This window comes from Citrus sinensis, chromosome 5 (assembly GCF_022201045.2).
Source record: "Citrus sinensis cultivar Valencia sweet orange chromosome 5, DVS_A1.0, whole genome shotgun sequence".
Classification (NCBI taxonomy): Eukaryota; Viridiplantae; Streptophyta; class Magnoliopsida; order Sapindales; family Rutaceae; genus Citrus; species Citrus sinensis.
The window spans coordinates 2086530-2109139 of NC_068560.1; the positions used below are offsets into that span (position 1 = coordinate 2086530).

The 22610-nt window shown below is 34.0% G+C and overlaps 2 protein-coding genes across 12 annotated transcripts in view; one reads left to right on the forward strand and one right to left on the reverse strand.

Annotated features, from left to right (window-relative positions):
* The window catches only part of LOC127902569 (uncharacterized), a 100754-nt gene that overhangs the window by 72208 nt on the left and 5936 nt on the right, over nt 1-22610 (forward strand). The window lies entirely within an intron of this gene.
* Nucleotides 1-22610, reverse strand: part of LOC127902564 (putative disease resistance RPP13-like protein 1) — a 121153-nt gene that overhangs the window by 64223 nt on the left and 34320 nt on the right. The window contains exon 2 of one of the 7 annotated variants that reach the window (XM_052442027.1): nt 2353-3451. The exons of 4 other annotated variants lie outside the window; for them this stretch is intronic. In XM_052442027.1, coding sequence (XP_052297987.1) covers nt 2353-3451 — 1099 coding nt within the window. Of the gene's footprint in view, nt 1-2352; nt 3452-4675; nt 5975-22610 lie in introns of those variants that run through there. 2 more of the 7 variants (XM_052442024.1, XM_052442028.1) reach the window with 2 other exon arrangements.

The following is a 22610-nucleotide window of genomic DNA, read 5'->3' on the forward strand; positions in this document are numbered from 1 at the left end:
AGACTTTTGTGTTGACATTGAAGGGGGAGATGGATAAAGGTCGAAGTAATACAATGAGTGCTGAGTTGGAACATGTTAATGCTCATTTGGAAAATGGGTGAGGATCACAGTGCCAAAGCTTGCAGCCTAAGGTTATCAACATTGATGAAGAGGCTGCTGGTAATTCTTCCGGTGAAGATATTAACGCCACGAAAGCTTAAATGTAATTGATTAAAGGAAGAAGTGCTTGCTTTGCTTGATGTGCTTTTCGCTTATGATCTTTTCCTGGTTTTGTTGTGAGATGTTTCTCTTTGGATTTTCTGTTTATTGTACTTTGATGGGTTTTTGAGGATGACTTGTATGTATTAACAACAATAAAGTGCTTTTCATAAATCCGTAGTCCTACAGCACTAAAAGAAATTAATACACTTGGTTTATTGTTAATAATATATATATATATAAGCGGACGCTGTATAACAATAGAAAGAGCACCCAACATCCCAAGATCTTCCAGCAAATTAATGAGATTACTCCTGTACACGATCAAAATAATTACAATTTTATTGTATGTATATGTGTGTGTATATAGACACACGGCGTATACAAAAAATGTAAATAATTTTCAAATATTAAACATTTAAAATAGTCAGCATATTAACAATTTACAATTTAGATTATACGTAGACGAAATAATGGTAACAACAATAAAGTACTTTTTATAAATCCTAGTCCTACAGTAGTAAAAGAATTAATGAGCTTGGTTTTTATTAATAAAAATTAAAAAAAAAATCTTTTTCTCCAAAACTTATTATGAATTTTAAGGAGGAAGAAAAAAAAAGTCATATTCCAATTCATAAAGAGAAGATACACACGCATTTGCCGAAGTCTGATGAAGAGAAATTAAAGTTTCAAGAGCTGAACAAAGCATTTTATTGTTTAATTAAAAAATTCGAAAATCCATTGGCCTTATATACATGATAAAGACTCACCGACGCCGAACCATATTAATTTAACCGTATATAACCGTACAGCAGAAGGATAAATAAAAGAAAATGAAGTTTCAACAGCTGAATAATGCAAACTCATTTTCTTTTTACAAGCATTTTATTGTTTAATTAAAAAATTCGAAAACCCATTGGCCTTATATACATGATAAAGACTTACCGACGCCGAACCATATTAATTTAAATTAGTTTTCAACTGAGATTTGAATTTTGAAATTACATACAAAAACACGCCCATTTTTTTTTAAATACTAATAATAAAATATTTCATTTTTCATCTATTACAACAAGAGGCATAATCGCAAAAGTGAAAAATATTTCATTTAACAAGTCCCAATATTGTCCTCCAGCCTTTATGCACTTCTCTGCTATCAACGGACAACTCCAAATCCATAATCGCAAAAGTGAGGAAGACAGTCATCCTCTGTTCAATTATCAAAAACTCCTTTTACCATCCATTTCAACGCCTAATTTGAAAAAAGAAAATACTAATAATAATAAAATATTCCAGTCGTCCATCCTTTCACAAATCAAAAATATCACCAAAAACCAATTTCCAATCTATTTCAAAACAATTTTTGCCAAAGTCCTCCTGGGCTAATTAATTCATACATTAATACAGTCCTCCTCTGCTGAATAATGCAAACCCGTTACGTTATTCTACCATTTCTTAAATTTAAAGCATTCCACCATTTAATAAAAAAAATTCGAAAACCCATTATATACAATACAAAAAGCCCACCGACACCAAACCATATTAATTTAAAATAGTTTTCAATTGAGATTTTAATTTTAAAATTACATACACAAACACACCCGATTTAAAATAATAATAATAACGCTAACAATAAAATATTTCAGCCGTCCTCTGTTCAATCACCAAAAACTCATTTGTCAACTATAGCAACAAAAGGTATATGGGTTAACAAGTCCCAATATTGTCCTCCATCCTTTCTGCACTTCTCTGTTATCAACGGACAACTCCAGATGTATAATTGCAAAAGTGAGGAAGGCAGGCCCTTCTCCGGAAAGTATTTGAGCTTGGGACATCCCCGGAGAACCAATTCAGTGAGGTTTCGAAGATCAACAATTGAAGAAGATAGGCGTTCCAGATTTGGAAAATCTTCAATCCGCAGAGATGTTAGAGTGGCAGGAAGAGGAAGCACGGTCCCTAATCTTTTGTCCTCTAGTGGAAATGACACCATGTCGTCATCGCATCCGTCGATTATGAGTTCTCGCAGAGAGGAGAATCTGTGAAATCCCCGTCCCCGCTCAATCATTGACTTCCAAATCTCCATATTACCCCGAATATGAAGTGAATGAAGGTTGGTGGGAAGGCCATAATCTTCTTCAAGGCTTGGAAGCTCACCTCCTATTCTTAATTCTTGAAGAGAGGTCAGATTGTGCAATCCCTTGGGTAAGGCCTCTAGTCTCTCACAATTAAATATCACCAGCCCCGTGAGTTTCGCACAAGGCAATCCCCCTTCGGGAAAGGACACCAGATTTCCACATTCCTCTATGCTAATCTCTCGAAGCTGGCGGAGATTATGTAAACCACTCGGTAAAATTTTCAGATTTTCACACTTAGAAATACTGATTGTTTCAAGAGATGTGTTGTTGTCCAACCTTTCTGCTATTGACTCCAGCTTTGGACAATCCCAAACATAAAGGGACTTAAGAGACTGAGGTAGATTGCCAACTTCAAGGGACTCAAGCGTGGCACGTAACTCGTTTTTTGAAAATATACATGTCAGTGATGGACAATCCCAAATTTCCAACTCCTCGAGAAGAGATGAGGTGTACCTTCTGCCGCTGCTACACTGGATGCCCTCTTCCACTGTCAAAGTCCTTATATTATCGCAACGGCGGATCCGCAACTTCTTAAGGCTCGATGGTAGCTGGACCGCAGCAATATATGTCAACGATCGGCAATCCTCAATCTTCAAGATCTCGAGAGACGAATTGGTGTCGCACATCCATGCCTCTGGTAACGATTTCAGTGCATCACATTCTCTAATCTTAATTCTCCTCAACTTGGAAGGCAGAGCAACCTCAGGAAAGGAAACAAGGGAACTGCACTTGCAGATTTCTATCTCTCTCAAGGAACTGAGGCTGAGCGATGATTGTGGCAGCTTCACAAGGCCTTCGCAATTACTCAATTTTAGATATTCAAGTCTGCATGACAACTCGCAGAGCTGCTGTTGTTGGTCTTTCTCTTCCTCCGCGACCAAGGATTGAAGTGTGGGACAGCTTGTAATCGCCAGTCTTTTGAGAGAGCAAATGTCTTGCAGCAATTCGTTATGACTCTTCCATATATATGTTTCATTTTTAATATTTTTTATCTTCAATTCTTCCAGTTTTGGTATTCGCGGCTTCAATGGCCCTGAGAGAAACACTTGATTTGATGTATCTCTACAAACCACTGAATTCTGTGAGCCGAGATGATCAGTTGCACTTCTCCACACAACCTTTTTACATCCACCAATTACCAATTTGCAAAGAGCTGGAAGACTAGTAACTGAAACTGAAAATTCTTCACATCTGTAAATAACAAGCATCTGCAATGCAGGAAGGCATTCTGGAAATGTTCCTCGTAGTTTAAAACATCTTAAAATGTGAAGCTCTCTCAATTTAGGAAACCCTTCGACTCCCTGACCAGATCTAAGAGGAATCCAGTCTTCCCACTCTTGCATGTCTTCAAAACGAAGAGTCTCCAAGCATGGAAATGGAATTGGAGAGTCATCCCCATAGAACTCTGAACCCAATCTCTTTACTCTACTCATTCCATGAACTGTAAGATGCTTTAGAGAGGGCAGTTGCCCGACTGACGGCAGGGCAGTGCACATGCCGCAATCTTCAAAATTAAGTGTTACTAAATTTAAGAATGAGGAATCTCCTAACCAAGTTGGAAATTTTGTACCTCCATAGCCACAGATACCAAATTGTTCCAGATTTTTATGGGGCTTGAGCATGTCAAGCACACCCATTTCAGTTTCTGCCTCCCTTGAAGATGAACCATCGGTGCTGCAAGTCCAATGAAGCCATAATTCTCTAAGATTCTTCTTTCCATCCAACCGAGCCTCCTTTGCATCACCAACGTCTTTTACATTCTCTAATTTTGAAATTTTAAGTGTCCCGTGAAGATGTATCAATGACTTTAGCTCTCGTAACCCAGAACCATTGTCTTTTCCCACAGCAAAATTACCCAGCGTTTGAAGACAAGTCAGCTTACCAATTCCTAGTGGCATTTCCTCCAAGGAATCTGTATTTGAATTATTGAGATGATGCAATTTGATGAGATTTCCCATGTCTGCACACAACTTCTTCAGTCGTCGACAGCCCTCCAACAGAAGGGTGTGCAAGTTGTAAAGCTTGCTGACTGATTCAGGCAGAGTTTTAATCTCAGTTCCAGACAGGTTAAGGTGCCTTAAATACCTCAAATCACCAACTGAATCCGGCAGCTCGGTGATGCAATATCCACGCAGAGAGAAGACCCTTAAGCTTTGGAGTTTGAACAACATAAGAAGAATGCTACGAGCCAAGACTCCATGCCGACCATGTAACATCACTGGTAAAAAAGTTCTCAAATGTTGGATATCATACAATTTCTCAAACCTTTGAACACCATCAAAATCTCCACGAATGTATGATAGATGTCGAAGATTTCTAGAAAAACATTGTTGCTTGTTAACCTCCGAGGTATACTCCAGTGTGAAGTATGTCTCCCCTGCAGCCCAACGGGCAAGGTCGTTGATAAGATCGTGCATAAAAAATCGTGATATACTGTTGCTCGATTGCTGGAAAAAAGATCTTCCACGTAGCTCTTGAAAGAACTTTCGACCGAGATCTTCACTAGGATTCCCACTCTCTCCGTGATCTAAGAAACCCACAGCACTCCATAATAAAATTATCTCCCCCTCTTCAAATTCATAATCCTTTGGAAACAATGAGCAATACGCAAAGCATTGTTTCAAAGGTGCCGAAAGATAATAGTAGCTCACTCTAAGCGCCGGCATAATGTCACATCTCTCTTCTTGCAATTCCCATATCTTGGTACTATGCACTCTCTCCCAATCACACCTATCATCTTTTCCTCGCAAAAGTCCTCCAAGTGTTTGCGCTGCCAAGGGCAAGCCATCGCATTTGGCCACTATCTTCTTGCCAATTTCCTCCAATAACTTATCTGACGCCAAAGAATGTTGAGCAAATACAGCTAGACAATCATCAATTGACAACTTTTTTAATTGATAAGCTGAGGCAGTTCCCATGATGTCTGCAACCTCTTGATTACGAGTTGTGACAATAATCTTACTTCCCTTCGCTCCAGCTTCAAACGGACGGCTGAGGCGAACCCAATCATTGTAATTCTCATTCCAAACGTCGTCTAAAACAAGCAAAAATTTCTTTTGAGATAACTTCTTCTTCAGCTCCTCTTGAAGCAAATTTAAATCACTGTCATCAATAGTCTGCTTGGTAACGGATCTTAGAATTGTTTTTGTTAGCCCCTTAACATCGAAATCCTCAGAGACACAAGTCCATGCCTTGGGATCAAAATGATCCTGCACTCGCTTATCATTGTAGACAAGTTGAGCAAGAGTAGTTTTGCCCAGCCCGCCCATACCTATAATAGGAATAACAGAGAATCCACCATCGTTGCTTAAATCATCCCTCAACAGCAGTTCAACAACATCCTTCTTTTCTGTTTCCCTGCCATAGACGTTGGCTCCAGTCACTAAAGAGGTTGTCTCTAGCCTTTGACTGGCTTTTTTGGACCCTCCAGCTGAACTTACGTTCAAACCCAGCGAGTCTTTCTGTGTCACAATTTCTTGAAATCTGTCGTTGATCTCTTTGATTTTGGACATCAAGGCATAATCGAACTGAATCGATTGTGGAGTAAAAGTGGTGCAGCAAGTAGGAATGAGCTTCCGAAACTTACTTTTTCTTGTACGACTGCTACTGGGTTGATCCTGAGCCGCAGCTGGATCTCCATTTCCAAGTGTTAGAGCAGCTCATTATGCTGAACAGAAGAAGGTGAAGACTAAGATGAAGAAAATACAGAGCAAGTTACAGGGCAAGTGTGTCAGCAGTGCCAGCTCAGCTAACAGCTCAGCAGATTAGTTAAAGATGGTTGTAAGCATGATGTGCATTGTACTGAAGTTAGTTAGCTTTGATTACAGTTAGTCTTTGGATTAGTTAAATGAAGTTACCGTGATTGCATTGTATATAAACAGGTGATGCTTTGTAATTAAATGTTAAGCAAAATAAAAATCAAAGTTTGTTAAGGAAATATCTCCAGAATTATCAATTCATTTTCTTAGTAACCAAACAACTTTATTTCATTTTCTTTCATGGTATCAGAGCCACTCTAATGGCTAGTTCCAGTAGCACAACATCAAATCCAAATCAAATGAATCTAAATCAATCATCACATATCTCCTTTTCGTTCAGCACTCCAGTCAAATTGGATCGATCAAATTTCATGATTTGGCGAAAGCAAGTTCTTACTACAATAAGAGGAAATCGTCTTGAAGATTTTATTTCTGGAAATCAAATCATACCAGAACAATACATTTCTAATACAGTAGCTGATGGATCAGTACAGAGAATCACGAATCCAGCTTACATCAACTGGCGAGCTCAGGATCAAACTTTGCTTGGCTGGATTTTGTCATCCATAAGTGAAGGTATCTTAAATACTGTTCTTAATTGCGAAAATTCATTTGAAGCATGGAGATCAATTGAAAAACAATTTGGAGTACAATCTGAGGCTAGAGTTATGCAATTGAGGTATGAAATGAATGTCCTTAGAAAAGAGAATATGTCTGTTGAGGAGTACTGTTTAAAAGTAAAAGCTGTTGCTGATAAACTTGCTTGTGCTGGTAGCCCTGTGTCTGAGAAAGATCTGCTAATGCAAATTTTGAATGGCCTAGGACCTGGATTTCTAGATCTTGCTTCAATAATTACTGCTAATAGAATGTCGTATGATGATGCTTATGCATTACTCTTAACACATGAGGCAAGAATGGAACAAAATCATAATACTAAAGATCTTTTTAGTGCAAACTATGGGATGATGAATGCTAACTACTCTCAGTTTAGAGGAAATAATAAGAGAGGTGGTTATAGTGGATATCAAGGGCAATTTAATGCTGGAAATAGGAATCAAAATGGAGGAAGAGGAATGTTTTTCAATTCATTCTCAAGAGGTTTTCCAGCTGGTGGATATACTGGTAATGCTGGTGGCAGAGGACAGCAAATGAATGCATATGCTTATAAACCTGTGCTTAACAACAGGCATAATTTCAATGTGAATCATGGCTCAACTTCAATGCCCAATGGAAATGGATCTGATGATAATGTGCTTATCTGTCAAATCTGTCATAAAGCTGGACATGCAGCTGATGTTTGTTGGCACAGACACTTTGATGGCTATGCTCCTCAACCCAGACAATTTGGAAGGGGCAGAGGGCATAAGTCTGCTTATATGGCTAACTTTGATCCACAAATTGGCTTTACTTCACAATTTGAAGATTCGTTTGCTACAGAATATCCTGGTTATCATGGGTACCATCCACCTGATATGAATGCATCAGTTGCATCAGTAAGTCATCACTCATCTGATATGCATTCTGTACCTGGAGCAGCTTATATTGCAAATTTTGAAGGACCAGCTGATGAAGGGTGGTATCTTGATAGTGGAGCTACGCATCACATCACTAACAGCATGGCCAATATGCATATCAGAGATCAATTCACTGGAGCAGATCAGCTCATTATTGGAAATGGACAAGGTTTGCCCATAACTCATGTTGGTGATGCATCCTTTCTCTTTAAAAGTTCCAATTCTACACACAAACACTCACCTATAGTACTTAAAGATATTCTGTTGGTGCCTTCCATTACCAAAAATTTGTTAAGTATCTCGAAGCTTACCACTGATAACAATTTGTCTGTTGAATTTCTTGGAAATGTTTGTTTTGTGAAGGATTCTCTGAGGGGACAGGTACTTCTGCAGGGTCTTGCTGAGAAAGGGTTATACAGGCTGTTATTGAAATCATCATCATCCTCTCAGTTATCATCATCTTTTCTTTCTCACATGTGTTCCAATAAACCTTTGTCTATGCTTTCTTGTTGTTGTTTCAATTCTGTTCCTTCTGGAGTTGTTACAGAATCTCAGAAATCATGTAATCAAACTGATGATTCATCTTGTAAAACTTCAGTTAATAAAGCTATTTTGCTTCATAGAAAGTTTGGTCATCCCAATCATCAAATATTAACTCATATACTCAAAACAGCAAAATCTATTCATTTACCTGCATATCAAAAGCAACAAATGCATCAGTACATCTGTGAGGCCTGTCAAATGGGCAAAACACATAAACTTCATTTTCCAATTACTGAAACCAAAACCTCCAAAACTCTAGAACTTATACACACTGATTTATGGGGTCCTTCTCCCATTATTTCTAGAGATGGTTATCAGTATTATATAAGTTTTGTAGATGACTACAGCAGGTATACATGGATTTATCCTTTGAAGCTAAAGTCTGAGGCATTAGAAGTCTTTAAGCTCTTTAAACTGCAGGTTGAAAATCAGTTTAGCACAACCATTAAGATGATGCAATCTGATTGGGGGGGAGAGTATAGACCATTCACTGAGTTTTTAAGCCAATTTGGTATCATCTTTAGACATCCTTGTCCTCACACTCATCATCAAAATGGGTTAGTTGAAAGGAAGCATAGACATATTGTTGAATTGGGTCTGACTCTCTTAGCTCAAGCTCAACTTCCCTTTAAGTTCTGGTGGGATGCATTTCATACTGCTGTATATCACATCAATAGACTTCCATCTCCTGTTTTGCACCTTTTAACCCCATATGAAAAGACATTCAAACACAAACCTGATTATGATTTTCTCAGATGTTTTGGGTGTTCTTGTTATCCTTACTTGAGAGATTACAATAAACATAAATTTGCCTACCATTCTAGTAAGTGCATATTCATTGGTTACAGTCCTTCACATAAGGGCTACAAATGTTTACACCCTTCAGGTCGAGTCTATGTGGCAAGACATGTTACCTTTGATGAATCAGTTTTTCCTTATGCCACTGAGTTTGTTTTTCATAGTCATGCTAAAACTGATTCTCAAATTTCTCATTCCCATACACCACAGCAAATCCATCATATCTCTTCTTTGCCTGTCAATAACAGCACTGGTAATCTGAACTCTGTAAGATCTGGAAGCAGCAGTTCAAGTCACTCAGATCATCTAGAACAGACAGCAACTGATCAGAATTCACAACAAGCTACCATAAATGACAGGTCACCTTTTCATACATGTCCAACAATTGTTGAATCTATACAAAATATTCCAAAACCTCCACATCACTCTTTGCCTATACAAAGTCACCATCCTAGCAACACTTCTTTCTATCCATATACACAACCAAATACACATCAGATGATAACCAGAAGTAAAGCAGGGATTTTCAAACCCAAAATTTATACTGCTGTGCTTACTCACAAGGAACCAGATACTGTGCAAGAAGCATTAAATGATTCAAAGTGGCTACAAGCTATGAGGGAGGAATATGATGCCTTGATTAAGAATAATACATGGACATTGGTTCCAAGACAAGCTGATCAGCATGTGGTTGGAAATAAATGGGTGTATAGAATCAAATATAATACAGATGGAAGTGTAGCTAAGTATAAAGCTAGACTTGTTGCAAAGGGTTTTCAGCAAGTGGCAGGGATTAACTATTTTGAGACATTTAGCCCAGTTGTGAAGTCAGCTACAGTTAGAGTAATACTTAGCTTGGCAGTGATGAATCAGTGGAGAATAAGGCAAGTGGATGTCAATAATGCCTTTTTGAATGGAGAGCTAACAGAAGAAGTTTTCATGTCTCAACCTGATGGCTTTATTGATGCTCAGAGATCTGATTTTGTATGCAAATTACACAAGTCTCTGTATGGGCTCAAGCAAGCTCCTAGAGCCTGGTATGACAAGCTTAAAGGATGCTTAATAAGCTGGGGTTTCACTACTACTAGTTCTGACACCTCATTGTTTGTTAGGAAGATCAAGACATCTATGATCATAGTTCTTATATATGTTGATGACATACTGATCACAGGTCCAAATACTGAGGAGCTGGAAGGTTTTATAACTGAATTCAGCAAAACTTTTGCTCTAAAGGATCTGGGAGTGTTATCCTATTTCCTTGGAATTGAGGTATTATATGATGCAGATTGTATGTACTTGTCACAGAGAAAGTATATCAGAGATTTGTTATTGAAGGTAGAAATGACTGAATGTAAGGGCATTGATACACCCATGAGTACTGGCTCTAAACTGCAAAAGATAGTTCAGGGGGAACTTGGATACTATCTTGAAGATCCAACTCATTATAGGAGCATAGTTGGAGGAATGCAGTACCTGATACTTACCAGACCTGAGATTGCGTTTGCTGTAAACAAGCTCAGTCAGTATGTAGCTGCACCAACACTACAACATCTAATGGCATGCAAGAGAGTTCTAAGATATCTAAAGGCAACTCAAGATTATGGTTTAAAATTTTTCAGAGAAGGAAGCTTAACACTCACTAGTTTTACTGATGCAGATTGGGCATGTGACTTAGATGATAGGAAATCAATTGGTGCTTATTGCATTTATTTAGGCAATAATTTGATATCCTGGTCTTCTAAGAAACAATCAGTGATAACCAGATCAAGTGCCGAGAGTGAGTATAGAGCTTTGGCATCAGTGAGTGCAGAGCTGACATGGTTACAATCCCTATTTTCTGAGTTGGGATTAAGTTGCATAGAAAAGCCAATCATATGGTGTGACAACATTAGTGCCACTGAACTAGCAAAGAATCCTGTGTATCATTCAAGAACAAAGCATATCGAAATTGATATGCACTTCATTAGGAATAAGGTTCTTGCTGGTGAGTTGATTATTCACTATGTACCAAGTGAAGAACAGATTGCAGACATAATGACCAAGCCTCTTTCATTTGTAAGGTTTAACTACTTGAGGTCCAAACTCAATGTCCATCTTTGTCCTCTGAGTTTGAGGGGGGCTGTTAGAGCAGCTCATTATGCTGAACAGAAGAAGGTGAAGACTAAGATGAAGAAAATACAGAGCAAGTTACAGGGCAAGTGTGTCAGCAGTGCCAGCTCAGCTAACAGCTCAGCAGATTAGTTAAAGATGGTTGTAAGCATGATGTGCATTGTACTGAAGTTAGTTAGCTTTGATTACAGTTAGTCTTTGGATTAGTTAAATGAAGTTACCGTGATTGCATTGTATATAAACAGGTGATGCTTTGTAATTAAATGTTAAGCAAAATAAAAATCAAAGTTTGTTAAGGAAATATCTCCAGAATTATCAATTCATTTTCTTAGTAACCAAACAACTTTATTTCATTTTCTTTCACCAAGCAGCAACTTCCTCCGGAAAGCCTCAGTTTGAAACTCATCCAACAAGTCTTCAACATCATAAGCCAAGTTCTGAAGCTTGCCAAGCCACTTCTTCACAAATTGATTAGTCGTCTTCTTCTCCTCAGCATCATCAAGCACCGCCTTGATCATCTCCAACATATTCGCCCACTTCATCAGATCGGCCTTGATTTGCTCTTGGCGTGCAAAAAACAGAATCCCCTCTGAAGCTAACTTATTGACCAGCAAATCAACGGACGCCGTAAGGATTGCCTCTCCGATGATTGACATTTTTTTTTCTTTCTTCTCTCTTTTTTTTTTGCAAAGAAAGAAGCAGAATTTTGAGTTTTGAAAAGCAAAATGAGAAAATTGAACAGAAAGTGTGAAGGGTCAAGCAAAATGCAGGTAACAAGTCTTCCACTTGTTGTTTATTCCAGAACAGAGCCCACCACCCATTAATAATTTAGCAATTCACCAATCACCAGTCACCACCACTCGTTGCCAGATTCAATAAATATAAAATCGCAAGTTGATATTTGTAGGGTCAAGCAACATTAATCCAGTGTCCGGGTAAATGCTGAATAAAGAGGAAAATGGAATGTATCTACTACGAACCTTCGCTTTACAAGTCTTCAAAGTCATAAACTATCAAAACGTTTCTCTCTCTGTCTTCAAAGTCCTACAATATTTTTATAATCACACAATGATAATTTCAATTATCATGTTATATTAATGTCATGTCAAAATAAATTATAATAAAATTTTAACCGAATATAGTAAATTCCACTTATTTATTAAATATATATATTTAATAAAATAATAACACAATTAATATGTTATCAATCAAATAAAAACTCTAATGTGAAAACAAAAATTGTCCCACCACCAACAATTTAGCAAGCTTCAGTGCTTCACTTTATTACACTAAAGTGAAAACAAAATCGGCCCCCACCACCATCAATAATTAAGCAAGCTTCAAATGCTTGTGCTTGTCTGCTTGACGAACTGCGCATGGGTGGACCAAGCATCATTGAGCAATTCGAAAAAAATTTAAAAAAAAAAATCAGTGCCCAGCAAAGAGAATCCATTGATACGCACATATATCTAACATTTAGAAAATGGAAGTAGAAATTGGAATTCACTTTATGGCTCGATTGCAATACACGTATCAACATTTAATTAGAGTTCACACACACACTAATTTTAATTGAGAGATAAATTAAACATAAATACTTAGATGTTTCTAAATGATTGAATAATGATATTATTGGCATTTATAAATTTCTAAGATGCGATAATTATGTGGGGAACATATATTTATGGTCATAGAAAATGGCGGTAAAAATGGTACAAATCTAATATAATAAAAAAGTATAAACTACAGTAAATTAATATTTACTTCAAAGTATGTTATAAATATCACTTTTCTTATTACGTTATTTTTCTCCCACCGATTGAGTTATGCATATGGATTAAGCAAATATGCATCTAGGATACAATAAAGTGCTGATTTGTTTGTTTACATTGTACATCAATGAAAGCAAACATGAATATTCTTGAATGTTATAAGCCTACCGAGAATTAATATATTATTCTTACAAAAAAATAATATATTGGATATTTGATGCATAAAAAATAAATGTTAATTGATGAAATTCTTTTGAAGAAAGAGGACTACAAAAAAATGGTGTAGGATCATTTTATTCATGTCTTATTGACATTTATTTTTATGAATGTGAGGGTATTTTGGTAATTTTATGGACACAAGAGTTGTGTGTTGTGGATAGATGTTCGTTTTGAACTACATTGCGTGCAGTTAGTCGTATTTCACATTTATGAAAAGTAACTATGTTGTTTCCTTGATTAGGAGAAACTGCGAGTGAGAACCAAACCGCGAATATGAACGATAGTCGAGTTTAAGCATTGTCACTACGAATGAAATATGCAAACTCATTTTCATATTTTATTATGATTTTAGAGTGTAGTAAACCATATTTGCAAAATAAGATTTTAATGCTCTAATTTAATGATTTCTAGAATAAATTTGATTTACATATTGGTACATTATTAAAATTTTATGAATATTGGTTTTCCCCATCGATTTTGAGTAAAGTATAATAGTATTTTAAAGAAAATAAAAGTAAATTTAAAGTATGTTAATGGAAAGAAAAGAAGACTTAATGTACGATTAAAAATGTGTTATGTATGTGCATAAAAATTTGTTATTAAAAATCATGAGGCAAAACCCTCTCCCTCTAGTTACAATGATACAGCTTAGATGAGAGCCCTTCGGGGCCTCTCTGAACACATAGAGAGGTTAATAGGCTGTGTTTTTTAGTGCTTTTATCTTTTGGAAGCTTATGCATGCCGTATGATAATAAAAGAGATTCAAGATACAAATAAGATAGAGGCCTTTGAGCCTGTTTGAGTGCACATAGAAGCTGTGGATCATGTACTTGGGTGCTTTTATCCTTTAAGGACTATTTTATATATGCAGTAAGATGAGATATGATGATATATATGAGATATCACTTCATTGATCTATCCTTTCATACCAAATTAAAAATTGTTCGTGTTACTGATGAAAATCATGATAACATTATTAGAGAGCTTTTTTTTTCTTTTTTCCCTTCCCCTTTTTCTGTTTTGTCCTTTTGTTTGATTGGGCGTAATGAAACAGATATAACAAGGGACCAAGCATGACCTATATATATCTTCAACAAGCAAGGAAACAAGGGATTGAATTTGATGTGTCGCAGCACAATAAGTTAAATCTTAAATTTGGACAGACAAGACAAATATAGAAGCATCTAATCCACCAAAGGATAGACATGGGACTTGACATGAAAATAAATACAGACACAACATAAACATTTACTCCTCCAATGATTGTTTCAATATCTTTATCCTTGATATTTGCTCACTTTTATAAAATATAAGTCTGCTGGTAAATTTTTTGTACCTTAAACAGTTTTCTGACTTATGAGAAAAAAATTATTTTAAAAAAAATATTGCAGAGAAAAATTAAAAAAAATTGCTAAAGAGACAAAATAATGTCAGAATGCTGACAAAAATAATGTTAAAATTAACTCGTTTTAATGTGTTGACAATTGAGTGATTATTATTAACTTAAGTTTGTTTAATTGTCAATTGAGTGATTATTAGGCCGAATTGATAAAGAACTTTTAATAATATATGAAATCTCTTTTTTCATCAATCATGTCTCAAAATGGTTGGCGAGTAAGCAATGTTTGGCTTGTCCAACTGCATTGTCGTGGCCTTGATATTTTAACCTAATAATGCAATGAGGTGATGATCTCATTTGCTTTATCTATAAGTTATCCCGATTTAATTTAAAACAGATGTTTCATTCCCTGTTCTTTGAATTTTACAAGTTTTTACTGTATGTACAGCAATTATTACCCTTACAAATTTAATTGGCGGTTTAATCGTTAAGCATGAATAATGATATGATCTAACATACAACTTTATGTTTAGAGTGAAGTACCCATATTTAAAGGTTCAATAATATATGAAATCTCTTTTTTCCTTCAATAAAAATATATATCTCCCATGTATAATTTTAAGTGAGACGAACGTAACGCGCGTCTGTATATCTCTATCCAATAAAATTTTCTCCCATATACATCCAATTTGAAATAAATCAATGGTGATAGTGATATTATTACGAGAGTAAAATTACGAAACACATGACGTGATTTTATTAAATAACAGTATCTTTAAATCTCTGTCATGGTCAAAAAAAAATTTTGTCACTTTCTTTTATGTCAATAAAAATTAGCTTTTTTTCTTTTTTCTCTTTAAAAGAAGAGAATAACAATGTTTTAAATCATTGTTTACAATACATGGATAAACTAGGTAATTAGTTAAAGACCTGTAAACCAAAAATGGATTTATGTATTCATCTTATCTCCACATTATATGTTGATGCTTTCATTTCTACTCGTCCTTTAGTTTCTTCTCAATGCAAATGCCAGGATAGGTCGAACAACATTTCCAATGTGCATTGGTTCTGGCCAAATTTTTCATTTAAACAGTTGCACGAACCTTGATCCAGTGCTGATCACAATCTTGTAAGAAGATACGCAAAAATCTTATATCAGCACTAAATCCAAATCTCAATAGCAGATATCAAAATAGCGATAAGACTTACTTGAGATCAATCGCACATTCACGAACTTTCACCGATTGTATCTCTAACTGTTGTTGCACGTAAATGAGCGCCATTTGGTAACTTGGCATTAAGCTAAGGACCGGCAAAGACGTGCATTGGTTCTGGCCATTCCGGCATTGTTTCCTCAGGTGAAGCTGCCCATATGAATGCTTGTTTACGACATGGAAACACATCGTGTGCTGCTGCTTCCAATGCATCAGACCTCACCTATAATAACAACAATAAATAGATGAATAATCTAATCGGAGGTGATTGTACATATACCGACAATAGGGTTTATTTTAACTATGACACAATTGCACAACTAATTCCCATATTAAGGCTCAATTTAGGACTGATTCGGTAATTAAGAAGTGTTTCGTAAGGACTTTCAATTATGATTTGGAAGTTAAAGATAATTTTACTCAACAATTGTTTGATGAAATTGTATTAGCAGATCTTGGCCAGGACTTGACCGAGTGTTTTCAATCAGCTTTCTTTGGCTAGTCACTCAAGTTTAAGCCCTGTAAGTGTTATGAACCTAAGAAATTGATTCAGGCTTTTTGCACCACCCCACAACTTACTATTTTTTCAAATATATTTACTTTAAAAATCAGGGCATCTTGATAGGCACCCCTCCATGTTAAGTTAAATGAATATCGGTGGGTGAGGTTTATAATAATAGACAGCAATAACATACCACAACTTCTTTATGGACATGCAATCCATCGGTCGCAGCAGAACTAGCTGACAGCGCCTGCAGGGAACATGCAATTATATTTTGATCAGTGTTCACAAAGCTAAAGCAGTGTAAATAACAGATCATGGCTCAATTAATTAATTACCTGAAGGTGAGTAAATAATTGAGAATGAAATTATATTATTAAGCAAAGACATAAGCTAAATTACCCCATTTATCTGTTTGAATCTCGTCTTGAGAGCAAATGGCGGCACTGACGAGGCTTGCTCAGTTTCGCCCTGCATGGCTGCATGTCTGATAAGAGTGGAAAAATAGTGCCTTTAGCTAAATCGTAGAATGTTAAATCTGATGCTACTGAATATGGAGAGTGATTCATATACACGGTCTTCACGAATATATAGTTGTTAATTACAGGAGAAGTTGCAATATGAAGTTAATTTGAAATTTATATTTCTCACCTCGAATAATTTCTGGTAAATTGCTGATTCGATAAGGTTAAACTTTCTTTATGATCATCATCATCTTCTTGGTCTTCGCCTTCCGATGTTCCTATTTCTGGTGTTTCTCCACATTTTCTTCCTCTTTTAACAACTTTCGTTGAAGATTTTGACAGAAATATCATTGTGAGAAGAGTATTTCTAAAGTTTACAACTTGGAAATGAGACCTTATGTGATATGTACATGAAGGATAGAGTACATGTCAGTATTTATAAGAAACAATGTGATGGTTTTAAAGAAACTAAATAAAGTTTATTATTTAATAAAAAGTCAAATACAAATCCCGAAGAATCCGCTGTATAATCGGACAGAATCTGGAAAACATAGTCACTTTTATTAAAAAGTTAAATACAAATCCCGAAGAATCCGCTATATAATCTGATAGAATCTAGAAAACGGAGGTACATGCATGGCAATATCATTACTTTGTACGACTGGATTATTTTTACAAATTTTTTTCCAAAGAAACTAATAAAATTTATTATTTAATAAAAAGTCAAATACAAATCCCGAAGAATCCGCTGTATAATCTGACAAAATTTGGAAAACGGATGCACATGCATGGCAATATGATTACTTTGTACGACTGGATTATTTTTACAAATTTTTATCCAATCCCTTGTTTGATGCCTGTAAATCAATATTTAAATGTACAGTTATTTTGTTATGTTATTTGATTTTAACTATTAATGTGAATATTGGAATATATATTTATATTGAACTAATAAAATAATTGTATAAAAACATTTGAATAAACTTAATTATGAATTATGAATTCATGATGTAAGGTAGCGTTTGTTTTTTAATCTAAAATCTTAGTGAGTCTGAATTTAGCTAAAATCTGAATAGATTTGAATTGCATATGTCTAAATGGCATGTTTGTTTTCTCTTTTTTGATGTCTGAATGTAAGTGACATCTTTTTTTTATAAATAAAAAAAGTCTGAAATATTATTATTTAACATTTATGTTCTTGTAAGAGTTATTTATACTTATTATAAATTTTAAGATTTAAATATGTGCACGTTACAATTAAAATCAAAGATATGTAGAATTGAGTAATTGATCTTTAAATAAAAATATTATTATATTACTCCAAATACAAAATTGAATCAAACTTATTATACTTTAAAATTTAAATTTAATTTTATAATTTACATCATCTTTTTTACCATTTAAGATTGTAAAAGCCCATTCGCCCAAACCTAGTCTTAATTAGCTGTACATAAGTGTAAAGGCCCATAAGTGAATGGATATGTGTAATGCCCTCAACTTCAAGCCAGAGTTATAACTATTGGCAGATCTGTGTAATCCTTTTAAAACCGTTCTCCAATTATATTAAAAGACAAAATAAATCTAATTAAATTCTTATATTTCTCTCTCTATAAGTTTCTTTTTCTAATGGAAAAGGACATCTACACCCCTAAAGTTTGAAAAAATGATCATTAACACCCCTATGTTTTCAAAGATGGACACCAAGACTCCCTTTTGATGATTATACCCTTTATCTTTATTATCTCAAAAGAATTAACTCTAATATTTTACAATAAATAGAAATATGATATTAAAATAAATGTAATAATACGTACATTTTAAAATAATTTCAATATTTAAAAAATATTTTAATATTTTTTAATCTATTACATATATTTTACTATATTAAAGTAAATTTTATGATAAGTAGAATCATAATATTAAAATAAATGTGTTAAAAAATTAAATTATATTGAATATTATGTAAAATAATAATTTTAGCAATATTAGTATGTGAGAATGTTTTTAATTGTAGAACGTATTTAATGCAAATATTTATTTAAAATCTCTACAATAAAAAAATATATTATTAAAATAAATATAATAAATTATGTATTGAAATATTAAATATTTTAATATTTTTAGTCTACTGCATAGATTATATTATTTATATGGTATTTGTATTTGCTAAAAATTTTAAAGTCAGGTTTTTAGAATAATAGAGATAAGGGATATAATGGCCAAAAGAAGGTCATGGTGTCCCTCCTTGAAAACTTAGGGGTGTTGGTGACCATTTCCCCAAATCTTGGGGGTGTAGATGTTCTTTTTCCTTTTCTAATTCATTACCCCCACACAACTACAGCAAACAGCCAAAATTTTGTGGGATCTATAGTTCAGGCAGAAGCGGCCGAATGCTTCCGGGAACTCAGGCAGATAGAACCTTGGTTGATTTGTTTTTCTTCATATGAAATTCTACCTAATGGCTATCCTTTTAATTGGTTTAAATTCTTCTTTTTTCTTTGAGTTGTTGATTTATAGTGCCTTACATGCAAAATTCAAAATTTCGGATGATGATAATCTTGTTTTAGAAGAGATTTCTAGTTATGGTAGCAGCATTCTTGATCGTGGCATCACAAGCACATGCTCTGGTTTGCTTAGTTTGCCTTTTGTCTCTGATATTTTCTTGGCATTGTGGGATATTGTTTCTTTCTTTTTTTTTTTGGTTATAGGATTCGGAGATATTGTATATGTATGACGATGATATAATAAAGTGCTTTTGATAAATTCACCTGGTCGGTTTACTTCACCAACCATTAATGAGCAAATCCTCCCAGTGACCCTCAAACTCTTCTACACAATTATAATAATTTCAGTTTTATATATAGAAAAATGAACAGCTCTCAAATATATTATTTGATAATGACAAACAAAACAACTCACTCCAATAAATCTCGTAATAAATAAATTGTCCATATTGCAAGTCTTTTTAGGACGCATTCAAAAAGAAAACATAAGGAATGGCATTGCAAGAATATGGAATCAGAATAACAGTGATACAAAGAGAAAAAAAGGGGATGGTCGGATTGCTTTGTTTGCAAAATTATTGATGCGGGGGTCTACTTGTTTTTAATTCACTTTATTAATTAATTAGCGAACCAAACATGTAATCATTTGAAAAAGGATCATTGGCCCCAGCTTACAAAAGATGAATTTGTAAGACATATTAATTTTGGTGAAAATGTAGTGTTATTAAGTTATGAATTCATTAACTTAGAGGTATTAATATTTACTTACGATGGTGATTAATTTATTTAACTTGTCATAGTCTTCAATTAACAATGAAGTGAAATCAATTTATGGAAAAAAATAATAAGTTTTTTACTTTTTAAGATTTTAATTCTTAGGATTTCATTTCGTTCTTTTTCGATTATTGACGTTGTCGAAGAAGGCAATAAAAGCTTGTTGAATTTCATCAAAGGCTTGTATCTCATCTCACAAATTGGCAATATCGATTGGCGTCTTTATAGGTGAAGCCATCACGAATTTATCACTTCTTTCATATTGATACCCATAAATTTCAACCTTATTTTATTTTTGATGCACAATCTAACTTAACAAAAATAGTATTCAAATTGTCACAAATTTTTTTTTTTAAAAAAAAATCATATACAGTAGTTAATTTTTCTTCTTCTTTACTCCAGGATCCAGCTCCATACCCCTCTTTTTTGTGGTTGTCCTGCTCAGCCGTTAGATTTTAATTACGTTAACCTAACGGTTGGGATTTATAAATGAATAATGAAATTGTGTTTGGCTTTTATCTGAGCCCATTGCATCTAATTGGTTTTGTGATTTTTTCTCTTTCTTCTCTGTAACGCTTGACTAGTTCTGAAAATATCGGTAGCCATCGACGGCAAATATGGATTTACATTTTGCAAATTGTGGCGCCGTGGCGGGATGGTAAAAACTATAATCATGTGCCGTTAACATTTACATGGTTAATGTCATCAAGATCACATGGTTGCTATTTATGAAAAGAGAATTGCTAGAAATTTTGTTAATCCACCATTGCAACAGTATATTGTTATAAATTGCATTGTTTCCCATATAACAAACACAATAAACTCTCAATAAATTAATAAACAGCTCTCAAATTTAAAAAAGAAGCAAACAATGCTAAGAACATATTTTACACAAGCTATATGGACAGGTCATATAGATTTTGTTTTTATACTAGGTAATTATTAATTTATATGATATTTCCTTCAAACTATAGTATTTGAATTTGAATTTTTTTTTTAATTTAGTATTACAATAATAGTCGTGACTCAATTGGTATCGGTTTTGTAAGAAAAAAGTTGGGGAAATAGACAAACAATGAAGGAACAAGTTAAGCAGAGCCAACAAACAAGGGAAAGTGAATTACTGTCCTTGAGCACATTAATAATCTCGGCTTTCTATGTACAATTTTGTAACTTCATGTCACATACTAGAGTCTTCTGGGTTTTGTTGCATCAATTCTTTGGTGTTTATCTTGTTTTATTATTTTATGATGCAAGAGTCCTGGTAGCGATGTATTTGGAGTAAAAAGATTTAATTTATTTTTCATTATTATTAGCAAACGTTATTATTAATTAATCAACCCATTGAGGTATATTGGTTTCTTTGTAACAATTAGCTAATTGCTTAATACTTTTTTGTACTTCTCGCCATGAAATCACGAAATACTTGCAAATAAGATCATAGAGGTGGTGTGTTGTGATGTGATAAATTTAGTTCATATCTAAATTAAGAGATGATTCATATATAGGCACATACTGAATAAAGATATTTAAATACAAGCATTCAATTTTACGATATACCTGATAATCAAAGGTTTAATGCTCAGGTTAAAAGGGAGTGAATAGAAATAAATCTAAAAAGATAAAAAGAAAAACAAGTGAACATGATAATTTATTAAATAATAAACTAAATTTATATCTATTTTAAGAAGTGTTAAATCTTTTACACTCTAAAATTTATTTTGAGCACTCATATTTTTTATCACAAAAAACTTCATAATTCCATTTACTAATAAGGATGATTCAATATAAGTAAATAGGACAATAATACTTTTGACATTCATGAAGCGCGCACACATTCATGTAAAAATCTTAAACCTTAAATTGTAGAACACTCTTCATCAAAACTCATTTAAAAGCTTTTTTTTTTTAGTTAGATTTCGAGGAGGTTCTATGGGAATGTCTAACTGCTGAAAAACAAATAAAAAAACTAGATACAAGAGTAGAATATTCTCATTAAATTTTAATTTTTTTCACAACATGGATTGCATATTATACACAAATAACTGTTCTACAAATATGTAGAAGCAATCTCAATCATCCAATTTTTTTTTCAAATTTTAACGAATATAAATTTTATATGTTGGATAACTATGGAAAATAAGATTAGGAAAATGATATTATCAACAAATAGGGAAAGCAAAGGCGGTTAATATTGGTGCAACGAATATTTTTATGGGTGTACTAAGAAAAATGAAGATAATAAAAGGAATGCTATTGGTATATTAACCGACGAATATTTTTATGGGTGTACTAAGAAAAATGAAGATAATAAAAGGAATGCTATTGGTAATATCAATAGCATTCTTTCATATGATGCACAAATTACCTTTATCACTTCTTTCATATAAATACTCATAAATTTTATCCAAATTATCAAAAAAAAAAAGAAGAAAAAAATCATATAGTTAATTTTTCTTCTTCTTTACTCCATTATTCAATAGGAGTATAATAAACTAGGAGAAAAGAGAAATTAAGGAGAAAATTAGGGTGATTATTGCAATGAAAAAAACTCAGGCAAGTGCTTATTTTTAGATACATGCGTAGAGTTGGCAAAATTTGACACGACTCGATTACCCGACACGAATACGACATAAATAAATGGGTATGGGTCATCAAATTTAACACGATTATTAAATGGGTCGGGTCCGGGTCAACACGATTTTTTTCCATGTCGGGTTTGAGTTAAAATTCTTGACCCATTTACCCGATCAATGACCCGATTATA